Raw genomic sequence first — 18384 nt, forward strand, 5'->3', positions numbered from 1 at the left:
TAGTCTCTGCTGATACTGATTTGTTCTTTATTGAATTTAAAATTTTCCTTACCTATGGTTTCTTTTAGAGTGGTTTCCAGCTCCTGGTCCTTTTGTGCCAGCTGTGTATGGAACTCCCTCATCAGCTGTTTCAATGTGGAATTGTGCTTCAATTCAAGATCTTCCTGCTCCTGCCTGGATAACAAAAATAGAAAGTTAACTAATGCCATACAAAAAAATAAGCTGTAAAGAGTTACCCAGTCTTCATAACAGTGCATACAATCTGAGCTCAGTAGGACACACATGAGTGTGTGAGTCTGTGTATGCGTGTGTCAGCATGTGTGTCAGTATGTGAGTGCAAGTGTGTGTATGAGTGTGCATGTATGTCCACATTAAACTCTGGAAGGATATGTAAACTATGATTACCTCTACAGAATGGTCATGGGGATTTGAAAATTTGTCTGTTCCACTTAAAATTCCTTGGATGTGTACCTAAAAACCTTGATCTTACAAGAAAAATAAAGTTTTCCCCCCTAAATGGGCATGGAGAAACACTGCCTCTGCCTGGAATTGTTCTTATTTCTCTTCAGTATTTAACTTATTAGATTTATTAATACTTCAGGTAGGTGAAACTTAACTGTATTCAGCACAAAACAGGGGCTTAATTAAGGCCTGCCTTAAAAATATTCATGCTTAAAAAAAAAAACTTACTTGATTTTCTCTTCCATTTCTTGTTCATGTTCTTTCCTTGTTATATCCAATTCTTGCTGATGCTCCTTCCGCAACATTCGAAGATCTTTCTTCAACTTCACAATCTCCTTGCTCAGCTTCTGCTTCTCCTGCTCTGCCGCTGCTAATTTAAACTCCAGGTCATTGTCCTCAGTCTCCATGTTACTAAGCGGTTTGGGTTGGACCACATGAGATTTGGACTTTTCTTCAGCACTTTCTTCCAAAATTTCTGTGGCTTTATTTTTTCCATCCCTCTGTTGTTGCAAAGCCTGTAGTTTTTCATATTTTGAGGTCAACGCTTCCATTTCAACTCTATGTTCTTCCTTCTCTCTTAATAAGTGGGAATCCAGCTCTTTTATCTTTTGCTCCAAAACCTGACAGGTTAGTTCCTTCTCCTGGAGGGTTTTCTGGACATTGTCAAGCACATTTTCCAAGTTTTGCTTTGCCCCTGTGTTTTGTTTACCTCCTTCTTCTTCCATGTGCTGGGATACTATCAAGGAATATTTGCTTTTTCCTTCAAGTTCTTCTTGAAGATGATTAATCATAACTTGATCCTCGTGTTGCTTTGCTTCAGCATGCTCTAGCTTTATTAAGAGCTCCTGGTATTTGCACTGCATTTCAGAAGAAGAAGAAATGGTCTCTTTGTTGTCCTGCTCTAGCCTCTGCAATAGCTTTTCTTTTTCGATCAAATTTCTTTGTAAAACACTGATTTTTTCCTCACATGCCTTCTGCACACAGCCTCGGGAATCTGCTTCTTCTTGCTCAGTACATGCTGCCACATTTATTGCTGATCTGGGTACAACTGGTGTTTCTGACTCTGGTGAACTTTCCACTGATTTAAGTTTTTCTTCCAATGTGTGAATTTCTTTTTCTCTTTCCTGCAATTTTGTATTTAGCTCACTCAAATGGCTTTCCGTATCTTTTTTATACTGCTGTTCTTTCTCTTCCATTTGAGATAATAACTGCTTCTTGATGGAAGCAATTTTTTGTTCAGCTTTCTTCTTCAGTTCTGCTAATTTTGCAGCACTCTCTAACTCAAGTCTATCTTCCAATGCTTTTAACGCCTCTTCTTTGCTTTTCACACTTGAATTAACATGTTCCAATTCTTTCTTCTTATCTTCAAGTTCAGATTTCATGAAAGACACTTGCTTTTCAAGTTTTAAGACCTTTTCTTCAGCTTCTTTGACCCTGTTGTCCTTTTCTTCTCCTAGCTCTTGAATGTGCTGAAGTTTCTGAACCATTTCGTTCTGTTCAACATCCTTTTGTTGATTATAATTTTTAAGAACTTCATTTAAGGAATCAATTTCATTTGTTTTCTGAGTAATATGCTCCTCTAATTCCATAATTCTTGCTGTTTGAGTTTTTAACTCAGTCTCTAAATTACACTCCTTTTTCTCCATCTTGTTATTCTTATCTTCCATTTCACCCTTTAAACATTCAAGTCTTTTATTTTGCTGATCAAGGTCTTCCTTTAATAAAGTTATCTGCTCATCCTTTTCACTGGCTTCCTTCGTTTTTAATTCAATCTGCATCTGTAATTCTTTAATAGTATTTTGATACTGTGTAAATTTTGACTGTGCTTTTTTCTTCCATTCTGAGAATTTGTTAGACAAGTGATCTACCTGTTCAAGAGCAGAAATTTTCTCTTTACTCAGAGTTTCAACTTTCAAAGATAAATCTTGCACCCGATCCAGCAATTCACGCTGTTCCTCATCATGTCGCTCACTTAGTGATGAGATGGCTGCATCTTTCTCAGTTAGACTGACACTATTCTGAAGTTGAGCATTCAAATCAGTTAGTTGTTTATTAAGACTATTGATCTCAGATTTTTTTTCTTTAAGCTCTTCCTTCATCAATGTGACAGCATTGATGTTTTCTGATAACTCTTTCTTCAACTGTGTGATACAAGACTCTTTTTCAGAGGCAGCCTGCTGCTGATTACCACCCTCCCTCTGTAAGGCTTCTTTTTCTGTTATAAGACCTTCAATATCGGCCTTCATGCTCTTCATTTGATTTTCTTTTTCTTCTAACTGATGGGTAGCCTGTTGAAAAGAACTGTTGAGTGTATTTTGCTCTTCTGTTAGCTGTCTAAGCTGTGCTTCTAATTCAGAAACTTTGCAAGTTTTAATTCGTAGTGCCTCCTTAACTTTAGTTGTGTGGTGTTGACATTGGGAAATTCTAGAGAGAACCACATTAATCTTACTATTACTGAGGTTGATTAGTTCATTTGTTTTAGCTTGTAGTAAGGCTTCAGTTTTTTTAGCATAAATATCCAGCTGAACTGCTATTTCCTCAGACAGGTTTTTGAATTCCATGCTTTTGTCTTCTAGGCTTTTCTTACTTCTTTCATGTAAAGATTTTAAACTCTGAAATTCTTCATTTGTGGCTTTCAATTTGTTAGTCAACTCAGACACCTTAAGCTTATCTTCTTCTGACAGTGTCTTCAGTTCAACTACATGCTCCTGAAGAAAAGTATTTTCCTTCAGAGAATGCTTCAAGTCACCTTCCAGCTTTTCAAGTTGCGCTTTCAGTTTCATTTCATTTTGTGAGAGAGAATTTGTATGAGCAGACTTCTGGTGGACTTGTTCCTGTAACTCCTTTATTACTGTATCCTGCTTACCACCTTCCTCCTTCAGCCATGCTATCTCCTTGCTCATCTCTTCCTTTTCACACCCAATTATGAGGATCTTTTGCTTCAGTTCTGCTACCTCTAGTTCTTTTTCCTGTAACTGGATTTCATGTTTTTCCTGAAGTTCTTCAGCTTGCTGATGAAGCTTCTTCTCCCAGACTGAGATCACATCATTGAGTTCTCGCCTATGCACCTCAGTAAGACTTTCTATTTGTTCCTTTTGGTTTGTTTCCAGTCTTGACACTGCATCATTGATTCCAGCTGAGTTAGCCTGTGCCATTTCCAAAATTTTGGCATTGAACTGTTTTTCTTTCTGACTGTGCTCTAGAGCAGTATTTTCAAGCTCTTTTTTATACTTGGCTTCCTGATCCAACAATTTCTTCTTTAACGTTTCTTGCATTTCCTTTGCTTTCTGCTTAATTTTTTCCATCTTTTTTTCTTGATTTTTAAATTTGGTTTCATATTCCTCATGCAAAACACTAATACTGTCCTCCTTGGCCGATAATTTCTGTTTGAGTGTTTCAATTTCTTTGCTCTGTCCTTCTCTCATTTGTAAAATTACATTTTCTTTTTCCATCAAGATTTGCTTTGTCTGTTCCTGCTCTATGTTACTATCTTTAAGTTGGGACTCATAGAGTTGAGTTAAAGATTTTACTTTTTCCTCCATTTCACTATTCTGTTTTTCAAGTTGCTGCCTTAAATCTTGCACCTGGTTTTTGTGAATGTCTAACTCAGTACAAACATCTTTCTTTTGTGTTTCAACTTCAGCTACCTGTTTTGTAAGAACAAGTCTTTCTGCTTCCAAATTCAACAACTTCTGCTGCAACTGGGCCAACTGCTCCTCATATGCTTTTGCCTGCTCATGTGTGGTGCTCTGGTGTGACTGAAAAAGATCCAGCTTATTAGAGGCCTGCTGGAGTTCCCTTTCTGACTTTTTAATATCTGCCTCTAAACTTTCCACATGAGCCTGATGCTCTTTCAAATGCTTATCTTTTTCCTTCAGAAGAAGCCCGAGTTGATTAATTTCATCTTTCAATGCCTTCTCAGTTCTCTGGATGGACATCTCTTGCTCTTTAATAATATTGTCAACTTGTTGCTGGTGATGATTTTTCTGTTCATCCAACTTGGCCTCCAATTCCTGCTTCACTTTATCTGCTTGATTCTTTAGTATAGAAAGTTCCTCTTCTAGCTTGTCACGGGCTTTTAATACTTCTGACAGTTCAGAAGACAATGACTCCAATTCTGTTTGCTTCACATCTAGCTTTTCTAATGTCCTTTCATTCATCTCTTCTATGTGGGCCTGGAAGAGACTCTCTTTGTCTTTCAACAATGTTTCTTTTTCTTGTTCATACTTTTCTCTAAGTTTTTCCATTTCAGTCTGATGCTGTTGCCTTAAGTCTTGGAGTTTTTCAGTCCAAAGGTTATCCTGCTGATGCTGAAGGCTTTCCAATTCTGTCTTGTGTTTTTCAACCATGATTGTCATTTCTTCATTGTGCTTATTTTTTTCAGCTTCCAAATGAATAGCCAAATCTTTTGATTGAATTTTGCTTTCTTGTAAGCTTTTTTCCAAACAACTTTCTAATTCAAGAATTCTCTGTTAATAAAAACAGATGTATTTTTATTAAGTACAGTCTTGTTTATTAGTAACAATAGACATGACCTGATGTCTACACCTATTTAAAGATTAAAATTTAGATAAATAACTCTACATATCACACCAAACACTAGAAAGGACAAAGAATCTGTCCTCAATTGCTAAATGAATTACATAACAAAGAAAATATTCTATTTTGAGCACAACTCATAATTCCAGATTCTTTCTATCTATATGGATAACTATTTCAACTACCTATATTTCAAGAATATTTTGAATGGATAGTCAATAAAAAATAAATTATAAAGTAGATAACAATAACTATTGGTAGAAAGACGGGTATTTTTTCTGTGTTTTTTTAAGGCCTATAATAATATTCTTTTGCTTACATAACTTAATTTTGGGAGATAAATAACGTATATGATTTTTCAACCCCAAAAATTATTATTCAGAAGATAACTTGAAAAAAGAAGAAACTTACACAAATTTTACCAAAGATTACTATTACCTCATAAAAAATATCAATCCTGACTCTGAAGGAAAAGGAGCTAAATAAGGCAGAGCCACAGAATGTCAGAGCAGGTCTTTGGGAATTACCAAATCCAATCTCTTCATGTAACAAGAAAATTAAGGTAAAATTAATTTGCAAAACTAGCAATTGGAAGATCTAGGCTTGAGTACCCATTCCCCTCCATCATGCCATCTTACATAAATGTTGGAAATGGGAAAATAAAGCAGTTTAGAATTACAGGTAAGTGTGACTGTTTCACTATCTAAATCAGAATAAAAAGTCTGAATAAATGACATCAGTTTATTCAAAACAAGATGTACATTTCATATACTCCTGAGGGATGGGCCCAAGGGCCTTAAAAATGTGCACATTGAGACATATATACAAATATGTTTATTATAAGGCTATGTTTAATATGGGAAAAACTTAAATGTAAAAGTGGGGCATTGAAATAACCAAACTGTCATACAAAGAATAAATTATGTCCAGATAAAGCTGGACAGGCAGGAAGGTACCTCCAAAGTGAGGCCAATTCCTAAAGACCAGGGTGAGTACGCAATGGAGTGGAGATGCTAACAGAGTGTGAGTGCAAAGAATCAGCGTGAGTGGTTGATGGTACTGCAGCCAGCTATAGGCAGAGTCAGGAGCACCCTGCAGCAAACACCAAACCTCTCCCATTAATAGCTATTACTATCAAAAATGAAGTGCATGTATATGCAAATCTAACTCAGTAAAACAAAGCTTCTCTACAAGTGGAGAGAGAACATAGTTCTCATATTCAACCAATTTGAGCTCTGGAACCTGAAGATTATATAAACTTACAGTTCTGTAAGTCTCTGCTTCTTGCTGAATGTCCTGAAGTTTATTTTCACTCTCTGTGAGGATTGCTTTTTTCTGCAACTCTAACTCTTCCAGGGCCAGAGATTCTTGCTGTTCTTTTTCTTGGGTGATCCTCAAATGTTCTGATTGACATTTTTCCTGTGCCAAAAGCAATACCACCTTAGACCCACATAAATCTTCAGCATTCCCAAAGTACTTCTATAGCAGTGGGTCTCAACCTTCTGGCCCTTTAAATACAGTTCCTCATGTTGTGACCCAACCATAAAATTATTTTCATTGCTACTTCATAACTGTAATGTTGCTACTGTTAGGAATCGTAATATAAATATCTGATATGCAGGATGGTCTTAGGCGACCCCTGTGAAAGGGTCGTTCAACCGCCAAAGGGTTCGCGACCCACGGGTTGAGAACCGCTGTTCTATAGGAATCATACATTTCATTTGATCTGCACAGCAGCCCTGTGAGGTAGGCAGTATCATCACCTCTCTCTTCCCATGCTCTAGTCTACAGGAACAAGACACTGTGCCTTTTACAGTGTGGTCTGGCCAGTCTTTGCCACAATTACTATTGATATGAAAAATCTTATTCCAGTAACCCCACTACATCTACTATTTTTCCACTACTTAAAATGGTGTGGAAAACACTGCTGATGTGAAAGGTCACACAATTGCCACTACCTCTTCTCTGCACTCCAGAGTTTCCTTTTTAAACTCTAGGCAGAGAAACTACATTATAAATTTATGTAATTTGTGAGAAACAACTCTTTATAATAGAAAGCCCCACATGGAAAACCAGTCAAAATCAGAGGATCACATAAGAATATATGAATTTGCTCTAGCTGGTTTGGCTCAGTGGACAGAGCATTGGCCTGCAAACTGAAGGGTCCCGGCTTCAATTTCAGTCAAGGGCACATGCCCAGGTTGCAGGCTCGATCCCTAGTAGGGGGCACGCAGGAGGCAACCGATCAATGATTCTCTCTATAATTGATGTTTCTATCTCCCTCTCCCTTCCACTCTGAAATCAATAAAAATATATTTAATAAAAAAAAGAATACATAAATTCAATCCATAAAATTCCTATAAAAGCCTACATAATTATTTTCAATGATCTGGGCTCTTTTACTGTCCCATCAATCCTGAAAAGCTTCTTCTTTGATTGACCTTATTATTTGTCAACATTCACCATTTGAAAAGCTCTGACAGTCCCTTTTCTGCCTCCATCCTATCCCTTCTTGACTCAAAGATCAATGCTGCCAGCAGTCTGACCCCGGAAGCTAGGGGTGAGGAGATGACAACTTATAATGCTGTGAAGTTGACCTATAGCAAAAACAAAATACTTACAAGAGCTGCTTTCATTTGCTCCTGAAATTCCCTTTCTTGGGTCTGAAACTTCTTAGTCATCTCTTGCTCTTTGCTGGCCAACTCTTCTTCATGAAGCTTCTGTAGTTTAGCAATTTGTTCTGAGGATTTCTAAAAATCAGCCAGATAGTTGAAGTGAGACATCCAGAATAAAATATGTAACTCTACAATCAAATAATACTGTTACAGTTCAATTTTCAAGCTACAGCTTTTTAAGAGGAAAAAACAAAAAAAATATTTCCCACATAAATCAAGTCACCAAAGTCAAAAGTTCAAAGAAAAATCAGTAAAGTATTGCTCATTTAATATTGCTGCTGCAGTAGTCAGTCCTGCGGGGTCGATGCCTCTTTTCCACATCTTACAGGGATTCCCTCACCAATCAGGTTTATGAAGTACAGTAGAGGAAATAAGGATAATCGCAGAGAGGGCGCTCCACTATGGTCAAGCTGCCCAATCTGCACCCATCTAATTATGTCTAGCTTTCCAGGAATGCACTATTTATCAAAAACTATTGACCTTGCCCTGGCTGTTGTGGCTCAGTTGGTTGGAACATGGTCCCATACACCAAAAGGTTGTGGGTTCAATTCCTGGTCAGGGCACATACCAGGTTGCAGGTTTGATCCCTGGTTGGGGGCAATCGATCAATGTCTCTCTCATATCCATGTTTCTTCCTCTCTCTCTCTCTCTATCTATATCTCTATCTCTCTCTCCCTCCCTCTCCCTCCCATTGAAATCAATATTTTTACAAGCTACTGACCTTGTTCTTTCTGACAGAAAGACTTAATTTTATACAAATGTCAAACCTCCCTAAATAAATATAAAATTTTAATATAATCAAATAAAAATACCAACAAACTGGGGTGAGGGGTCCACTAGACAAAATAAAAATGTAAGAAAAGCCAATACTCTTCTGAAAAATAAGAGCAATAAGAGGTAGTTATCAAATAGAACATATTATAAACTAGAATAATTATAACCATGTAATACAACACATGGTCAGGAAAAGCAGTGGGATAGCAGAGAACCCAGGGGGGGAAAACCCATGTGTAGCATTATAATAATTCAGTATTAATAAAGATAGCATGTCATGTCAGAGACAGAAACATGGATTCTTTTAAATAGTGATTTGGAGACTACCTAGTAGACATCTGGAAAAAAATTAAAGTTGGCTCCCTACCTCACCCCTTATATTAAACTAGAGGCCCAGTGCATGGATTCGTGTACATTGAAAGGAAATTAATTAGCAGATGGCTGACGGCATAGTGGGACTGGGCCAGATGGGCCAGACATCCTCTGAAGCCAACCTCCCGCAGTCCCTCCCCGGCCTGCCGCATCTGGGGCGGTGCCGGGGCTCAAAGGGCGTCTGCGGAGTAAGTGGGGTCTGGCAGGTGGGGTCCCTCGGTCTGGCCTGAGGGGATCGGGCCGAAACTGGCAGTTCGACATCCACTGAGGGGTCCCAGAGTGTGAGAGGGCACTCAGTAAAGTTGTCGTCACTTGGCAGCTCCTGCATTGAGCGTCTACCCCCTGGTGGTCAGTGCGCGTCATATCTACCAACCAATCGGCCAGTTGGCCAGTTGGCCAGTCGCTTAGCCTCTTATACATACAGATAAATTCTAGTTGAATCAAAAATTTAACCATAAAAATTAAAAGCAGGTAAGTGCCAGAAGAAAATATAGAATTTTCAAAAATGATCTCAAGTAAGAACATATTTTTAAAGGACAATAATCCAAATAGCATTTTAAAAAAAGAAAATTTTCTGCATGGCCAAAAACAACAAATAACATAAACAAAGTCAACAAGTAAAAAACAGGGAAATTATTTGGATAAAAGCATCTTATATCTGAACAGATAATTCCTACCATAAGTAAAGAGCTTCTATAAATCGGTAAGAAAAAGTCCAAGAACCCAATAGGAAAATGAGTCAAGGATTTGAACAGGTAGCTCTAAAAGAAAAACTACAAATTCTTTTTAAACATATAAAAATGTGTTTATCATACTGGTAAGAGATATGAACATTAACACTACAATGATATCTTTTTTTAACTAATGAGCGTGGAAAGATAACAAAGTTAGGCAACACCATCTTTGTGAAGGGGGGGAACATATTCTAACACATTACTTGTGAGAATATAAACTGTCCTTCATGCAGTTTGTAGCAACTATGCAATAATTTAAAAATAACATAAATCTCTGCCTGAGTAATATTCTACTTCTAAGGAATCCACCCTGAAAAAATATATATGTGAGCAGATAAGAATACTCATCTGCAATAGTGAAAAGTATACTAAATATCTATTAGTTTAAGACTGATTAAATTATGAGACATTCATATAATGAAATCCAGAGCAGTCTTTAAAACAAATGGGCATCATTGCCCTAGTGGTTTGGCTCAGTGGATAGAGTGTCAGCCTGCAGACCAAAGGGTCCGGGTTCGATTCGGTCAAGGGCACATATCTTGGTTGCAGGCTCCTCGGGCCCTGGCCCTGGTCAGAGGCAACCAATCGATGTGTTTCTCTCACATCAATGTTTCTCTCTGTCTTTTCCTCTCTCTTCCTAAAAATCAATGGAAAAATATCCTCAGGTGAGGATTAACAAAAAACAAAAATAAATAAATAAAATAAAACAAATGGGCATCATTATCAATTACCAATGATAAAGAATAATCTCTAAGGCAGATTAAGTGAAAAGGCAAAATATAGAACAGTATATATAACATGCTATCTTTTGTATTTAAAAATTAAAGAGAAGAGCCCTAACCGGTTTGGCTCAGTGGAGCTTCGGCCTGCGGACTCAAGGGTCCCGGGTTCGATTCCGGTCAAGAGCATGTACCTTGGTTGTGGGCACATACCCAATGGGGAGTGTGCAGGAGGCAGCTGATCGATGTTTCTCTCTCATCAATGTTTCTAACTCTCTATCCCTCTCCCTCCCTCTCTGTAAAAAAAAACAAAAAAAACAATAAAATATATTTTTAAAAAAATAAAAATTAAAGAGAAAATTTTAAAACATAAAAGAGAAATTATATGCAGACTACCTCTGGGAAGTATATACAAAAAGATATAAGCATTTCTCATCAAAGTGCTTTTTTCCTATATCTTGAACAACATGAAATGGTCAAGTTCTAAAATACAAAATAGCTCTTCTTTATACTCAAATATTGTCAGAAAAGTATAAGACTCAAGTTTTCAAATTACTGTAGCCCATTTCAATCTAGGATTATTCTTACCTTCATTACATCAACAACCTCCTGTTTCACCCGACTTAATTCTTGTTGAAGACTGATGCGTTCCTCCTCACTTGTTTTTTCAAGAGCTTTTATTTGTTCATCCATTTCTGCCTTCATTTTTCTCCGTGATTCTTCTGTTTTTTGGGCTGTACTCAAAGCTTTTTCAAGTTCCTCAAAAGCTATAATGAAAACAGCAGAAAACAAGTATCTCAAGAAATACTATCATCGAGCTAAAGTGTTTTACATTCAATTTAAAGAACTAAGAGCAGCAGTAGCAGGACAGGTTAAAAAAACTCATCAGTGTTTAAGCCAGGAGATACTTCTAAGTGGTTCAACAAAGCCACAAGAAATGTTCAGTCACTGAATCCAATTTGTTATTGAGTTCTGGATTAGGATGTACAATGCGTATATGAACTGAAGCTCAGAAGTCTGAAACAAATATTTAATTACTAATGGTTTCCCACTCTACCCACAATTGCCCTTAGAGATAAGAAACTCAATGTCTTATACCTACTTCTGTACTATGTAATTTTAATTGCTTTTTTTGTTTGATATGCAGTTATCTATTATCAATAATTAGTTAATATTATTTATTCACTAGGACATTTTTAATGTAAAAGTTATTCTTTGACTAATCTTACTTTTAAAAACCTATTAACCATGTAGTAAAAGAATAGAATGTTGTTGTTTTTAACATTTACTGGCTGAATCACATAATTAAACAATGTATTTTGAAATGAAACCTACTTCCTGTATAAATTTTGAACTAGGACCGTTAACTAGAAAACTTTATCTAATTCATCGGTGTATAGAAAAGTACTACCAGCAGGAAATTCTTAGGTGAAATAAGTAAAAATCGGGGCCTGCAAAAAACAAACATCTAGCCTAGAGTATTATGATCTTGAAGGAGGCCAAACAGCTCACCCAGATCAAACAAAATTAGATGTGTTGGGTGCAACAGCTGGGTAACTTGGCACCAAAAATATGTATGCATGTATGTTTATGTATATTTGTGTGTATATGTGTATGTGTGTTTGTGTATGTGCATGCCCATGTGCAATGTATATGTATGTGTATGTACATGCACACACACTCTCTACTGGCATAATGATACCCTGTAAAAACCTACTGTTTTTATCATTCTAGATTATTTTCTCTAGCCCTCATAGAATAGAAGACACCAGACTTCTCTTTGCCACTGAGATGGACTATAAATAAAACATCAATTATTAAGACACGTTTTTAATCCTATCAAGAAATGTATGTCAGGGGGGATAGTTCATTGACATATATGGGGCATTTTCACTCCCAGTGGTCTAAGAAATGTGGAACTTTAACCTATGGTATCTCGGGGGGAAAAACCCTTTTATTAACCACACCGTGGCTTAACGGAGAGTTGTTTAAGCACAGCAAGTTCATACCTAAAGGCAGAATCTGTTCTAAAGCATTTTCTTAATAGCAAATTGCATTAGTACAGAAAAAGGCAAGAAAGGCTGAATTCTACTAACAACTGGGAAACATAATTTACATTGCTTAACATTTAAACAAAAACTTCTCTGGACAACCATGTAACTTTGACATAAAAACAAATCTATCTGATTTATTCATTTTATATGTCCAGACCATAAAACTAATGCTGACACTCTAAATTTCAAAGAAACATTAATTAGCTGAAATTATTTTTAAAGATTACTATACTAGTTTTACTGGTATTTGTCTGCCAACAACAAGATGATAATTCTTAGATATAAATATGTTAGAAAATAAAGTATTTAAAAGACAATGTTGTCTTTGTTTTAGATATTCCTTTACTATAAATTTTAGTGCTGCCCTGACTGGTGTGGCTCAGTTAGAGCGTTGTCCTGTACACCACAAGGTTGTAGGTTTGATTCCTGGTCAGGGCACATACCTAGGTTGCAGGTTCGATCCCTGGTTGGGCATGTTTCTATCTCACAATTGAAGTTTCTCCCTCCCTCCCCCCTCTCTCTCTTTCTGCCTTCCTCTCTTTAAAAATCAACAAACATATCCTCCCCTGAGAAATTTTTTTCAAATTCTCATGTCAAACTTAAAAAAAAAATCTCACTACTAACAAGAAATTTCATTTCCTAATTTCTTAGAAATCAAGTAAAGTGATCAATTATGGGAAAGAGATTCTGTAAGGGTGCTTACTGCTTAGTTTGTGCTGAAGGTTTAAATGTGGAAAAGGAAAACATGGAGAAAGGAATGATAACATTCTTAATGCTTGGATGTCATCAGCATCTTTGCATTACTGTCATTATTCAGCATGTAAAATTATAACTTAGCATTTCGAAGCACTTCTCAGAAATATTTTAAATCAGGCTCTGGAGAACCTGAAGATACTTTTTATATTCTTTCAGCAAAATAGAGTTTTAAATGAAAAACTTTTGTCAATTAAGCAAAATAAAACAAAACTGTATACAGTCAATTCCAAGTGAATTTTCCTTGTTTTTATTTTTAAAATTCCAGAATCCAGTACAGTATAAAAATAGACGTAGTGCTCTCACTTTTTCAAACAAAAAAATCCATGCCACAAAGTTTAGATATAATTTTCCAATAATGAAGTTTTCTAACCACAACCAGAAAATTTTTTTAATTTTTTATTATTTTATCACAACCAGAAAATTTTAGAATATTCTCCTGCATTAGATTCTAATTTTAGTGTTTAATCCACTGTTCTTAAGTCATTTGATTATCCATCATAATAATTAAATTAGATCTGGTTCCACAGTTCTTTCCATCTAAATTTAATCTTCTCTCCCATCTTCTGCTACCATGTCAGAGAACCATATAATTTTACTAGAGGCCTGATGCATGAATTCATGCAAGAGTAAGCCTTCCTTCCCCCGGCTGCTGGCACTGGCTTCCCTCTGTCTCCTGGGACCCGGGCTTCCCTCATAGGCCCGGCTTCATCGGGAGGGTCGTCCGGAAGGACATCAGATCTAATTAACATATTATGCTTTTATTATTATAGATACCTAGAGATCTTTTTTTTTAAGTTTTCATTTATTTCAGAGAGAGGAAGGGAGAGAGAAAGATAGAAACACTGATCGGCTGCCTCCTGCACGCCCCCTACTGGGGATTTAGCCTGCAACCCGGGCATGTGCCCTGACTGGGAATTGAACCAGCGACCTCTTGGTGCATGGGACAACGTTCAACCACTGAGCCACACTGGCCAGGCTACCTAGAGATCTTTTAATTCAATGTCCTCATTCAAATGCAAGAACTAAGGCACCCAGTTTTTTCCTCAGATGATAAATCAACTTGAATATATAGGCTTGATGATGAAACTTAAAATTGTATTTGACAAACAACTCTTACCTTGCATTATTTTTAAAAACTAAGAATGCTGACATTGATCAAGTTCAAGTGAGCAATAATATATCTTACTAAACCAGAATTTTTGGACCATGCAATTACTGATGGCTTCTAACTCAACAAAATGTAGCATGTTATACCTCAGACAGACATAAAAAAACTCAACTGCTTTCCATTCTCATCTTCCTTTACAAAAATGCTAAATACAAAAAAAGGCATTAAAACACATTGCATATATCCACACATAGGAAACGTATTTCAAACCCATTCAGGATTCTACACTGTACCACAAATGAAGCAACCTCCTTACAGGAAGTCTGTCTTCAATAATGAGTCCCATTTCAATGCTGAAGAGGATACACTGAGAGTTTACTTACTAACCAGAAACATCTCACTTTCTGATGTTGCAAAAACCAGGTACAGTAAATTGGTGTCCCAAATGAAACTATGCTAGGATCTTAATGTGAGTACTAAAGAAGTATGTTCTGAACATCTACATAGTTTATCTTGCAATTACCAATGAAGGACAAGTGAGTGGGGAGAATGAAAGCATACATCAGCACAGCTGACAAGTCTCTGCCAACATGCAAGAGTGCTCGGGAAAGCCACGGTCACAGCACACACCACCGGGACGCTAAGCACAAACTGCCACCGAATGTTGCAAGAACACACTGTGTTCTTCCAAAGCAAAATTCAATGTATCTCAGGCAATTTTTATTTAAAAAAAAACTTCGAAAATATTTCTAGGCAAAAATTTAATGGTCCTCCGCCAAAAGTAAAATATGGAGGCCTTTTATTGCTAGCTCCTCACTTTCTACTTCGGATGAGGTTCATTCGCATCTATGGGAACTATAAAAGGGACAAATGCTCACTGCAAGAGTTAAATGAGAAATGTTGGCAACAGCTCAATAATCCAACCATTCATTCATCATATATTTTGGATGTCTGCCATATGCAAGGTACTGGGTGACATAAAGAAAAATTTTCCACACACACACAAAAGTTGAAGTAGTAAGAAGGGGAGAGAAATAGAAGAATTAATCCTTAGGTAAAGGTAGGAAGAATGTGGCATTTGCTTTTGCCACTTCACCACCTTTTCCTGTCCTCATCCTTAATGCCCTTACTAACCGTATAACAAAAGCCAGAATTCTGAGATTCCAAGTAGCATTACGGGTTTGTTGCACTGTTCCAGAGGACATGTTACTATAAGAATAACAAGACCCACTTCTACTCCCACTACAGACAATAAACAAACATGCAGAAATGTGGGAAGGTTGCCAGTCCCTCAATGAAATGTTGATCCTAAGAAGCTGATTGAGAACATCAAAATATGAATAAGTAAGCTAGCGCCCAAGTCTTTATCCCAGCAAAAAGAAAAAAAGCTGCAAAATGCATGTGATATTAAATTAAAACACAGGTTATACTGCAAAATGAATAAAATGCAAATCAACAGAAAAAGCAACCAAAAGAATTTTTATCAGAATTCCCATCTAATCATCAAGACTTGTGAATAAAAGCAAATCTAGTGGCAGTTTTCAAAGTGTGATCCAAAGATCCATGGGTCCTGAGACCCTTTCAGAGGGCCTGTCAGGTCCTCCCGTTCCAAATACATATCTACATGAGGGGAGATTTTCTTCATATATTTCAACCAAAACAACATATCACAACAGATTAAATGCAAAAACAGATATAAAATCCAGCTATCTTCTATTACGCTAAACAATGAGATTAGCAAAAATATAAAACAAGGCCACTCTGCACACAAAATTGTGTTTTGGAAAATACAGGTAATTTTCATAAAAGTATTTAACTAATACTATGTAATAGGCTTATAACTGTTATTTTTAAATGAACTAAACAAACATTTTTAAATTTTTAATACAATAAATATCACTACATATAACCCACATAAACAAAAGCTCTTTGTAATCCTCAGTAAATTGTAAGAGTATAGAGAGGTCCATAAGACCAAAAAATTTTGAAAACCACTCCTCTAGAGTTTAAGTGAAAATAAAGTAATACTACCACCCAGTGGCACAAACCAGACACTGCAATATTTACATATAAATTGGGGCCTTCGGATATTTAATAAACATCACATGTACCATGGAGATCTACTTTTTAAACTACTTTCCAAAATGCATAAGAAAATTCATTCTGTAGATCAATTATGCTTTGACTTTTTAAAATGTATAGATCTATCCAAAATTTCATGTACTTTATAGATCTATATAAATTTCATGTTTTTATATAGATTTATCTATTAAAAAACCTTAAAAACATCAATCTGATCTTGGAAAATATTAGGCTAAAGCTGAGTAAATGAAGGTATGATTCTGTAGAAATGTGTTCTTCTGCTTGCTGATGTTTTCCAGAACAGTGACAGTGCCATAAACAAGTGCAGGGTAACAATGACTACCTAGATATATGGGTGCATAGCTAGTACTGTAGAAATGTGTTGAGCACCTACAAATACATGACTATTAAATAAACAATCTATAATGAATAAAACTCTAATTCCATTTAAAATAATACATTTTTCCATAAGCTATTCATTTAGTGCCAAAATATGTAATTTATCTAACATGGCAGACTTAACTGTACTTTAAAGCATATTTTTTTTCTTTTTGCCTGAGAAACATGGAATTTTCTTTGTAAGGCTTATCCTAAGCACCATGATAAGAAAACAAATAGCCCTTACCCCAGTCCTGTTCATACAAGGCTTGGGAAAGGCACCATGATTCACTTATTGGCATGTGTGGATGCACAAAAATAAGATGTTTTGTGAGACTTAAGACTCCAAGAAAACTCTGTTACATAAATTATCAACAACTAACAAAGCACTTAAATATACCTGTGATTTTTGTTTATTATATAAATATGCATAAATCTTATACTTTATTTAAATATATAAACTCTTTTAAAGGGTCTTTCAAACATCAAATAAATACGTTCTACTGAATGTCTTTGGTGTATCAAACCTATACTATACAAATTAATAAAAAAACTTATTTCCTCCACAAACACAACATGGCAATAAAAAAGCAAAGAATGTCATAAGCTAATCTAAGTTTTTAAATGCAGCCAATCATATAAAACACATAACTTCAGCAAAGACAGGGTGCATGAGAGGGAAACAGAGCTTGTTACAAAGATAGTGCACTCTGGAATCTTTCCTAATCCAAGCAGAATATTTTATTAATCTTGCATACTTATAGGCAAGGACATTTTAAAGGAGGGGGTAGGAGTTAACATTCTAACGTGAGTTCTCTTTTTATATTGGCTTTATTTAAATCACTTAAAGGTAACTAACAAAAAAGACTAAAAGTCTATAGGTAAGAATTTACCCTGAGAAAAAATTCAAATATGAAATGGGTTGTATCTCAGGATTGTTATAGTATTATTCATAATACCGGAAATATAAAATAATCTAGACATTAATCTGTAGGGAAATGGTTAAGTAAATGATGTGCATGCATTCTGACACAGCCATTAAAATGTTAGTACTTTAGCAATGTGTAAAAGTACTCCTAATATAATATTAAATGGAGAAAAAAGGAGCATGCAAATTTGTATATACAATATGGTAAAATATTATTTACAATAATGTAAAAATAAGGATTAGAAAAAAGACTAAATGAAAGTGTACTAAAACAACAGTGATATACTTTCATTTTTTCTTTTTTCCAGTGTTTTTTGTAATACCCTGCATTAATAACTAGCCAACTACTCTCACCTCATATCCTGGTTGAAACACACACACACACACACACACACACACACACACACGACCTAGTGTGAATATTAGTAGCATTAACTTTTTATACTGGTACTGTATTGAAGAGATAATATTCTAGACAATTAGCAATAATACCTAGCACCCATAAAATACAGCATTATGCACTTAAGCTAAATCACCAGACTTCTCTAAGTTTAAAAATCTGTTTACTTAAAGATATGACTATCTGTTCTTAAGTGGTGTCTAGAAAGAAATACTATCAACAGTTGTAGTAAAATGATTATAACAAATGTATTTATTTGTCTTCTTTTACCAAATAAAATAAATAATTTTAACAAGACAAGAATGATATAGTATGATACTTTAAAAAAATGCCTAACAATTCCACTAGAAAGTAGAATAAGTACGATAGGTTGATATAGCATCCTAAATTAGGCATGTCACCA

General features: G+C 35.8%; 1 protein-coding gene across 8 annotated transcripts in view; it reads right to left on the reverse strand.

Annotated features, from left to right (window-relative positions):
* Window positions 1-18384, reverse strand: part of GOLGA4 (golgin A4) — an 86279-nt gene that overhangs the window by 25863 nt on the left and 42032 nt on the right. For all 8 annotated transcript variants that reach the window (XM_014548410.1, XM_005877077.2, XM_005877076.2 and 5 more), the window contains 5 exons: window positions 10864-11042; window positions 7623-7751; window positions 6265-6420; window positions 691-4931; window positions 53-174 (listed from right to left, as the gene is read on the reverse strand). In XM_014548410.1, the coding sequence (XP_014403896.1) occupies window positions 53-174; window positions 691-4931; window positions 6265-6420; window positions 7623-7751; window positions 10864-11042 (4827 nt within the window). The remainder of the gene's footprint in view (window positions 1-52; window positions 175-690; window positions 4932-6264; window positions 6421-7622; window positions 7752-10863; window positions 11043-18384) is intronic.

Source organism: Myotis brandtii, unplaced genomic scaffold (genome assembly GCF_000412655.1).
Source record: "Myotis brandtii unplaced genomic scaffold, ASM41265v1 scaffold506, whole genome shotgun sequence".
Lineage (NCBI taxonomy): Eukaryota > Metazoa > Chordata > Mammalia > Chiroptera > Vespertilionidae > Myotis > Myotis brandtii.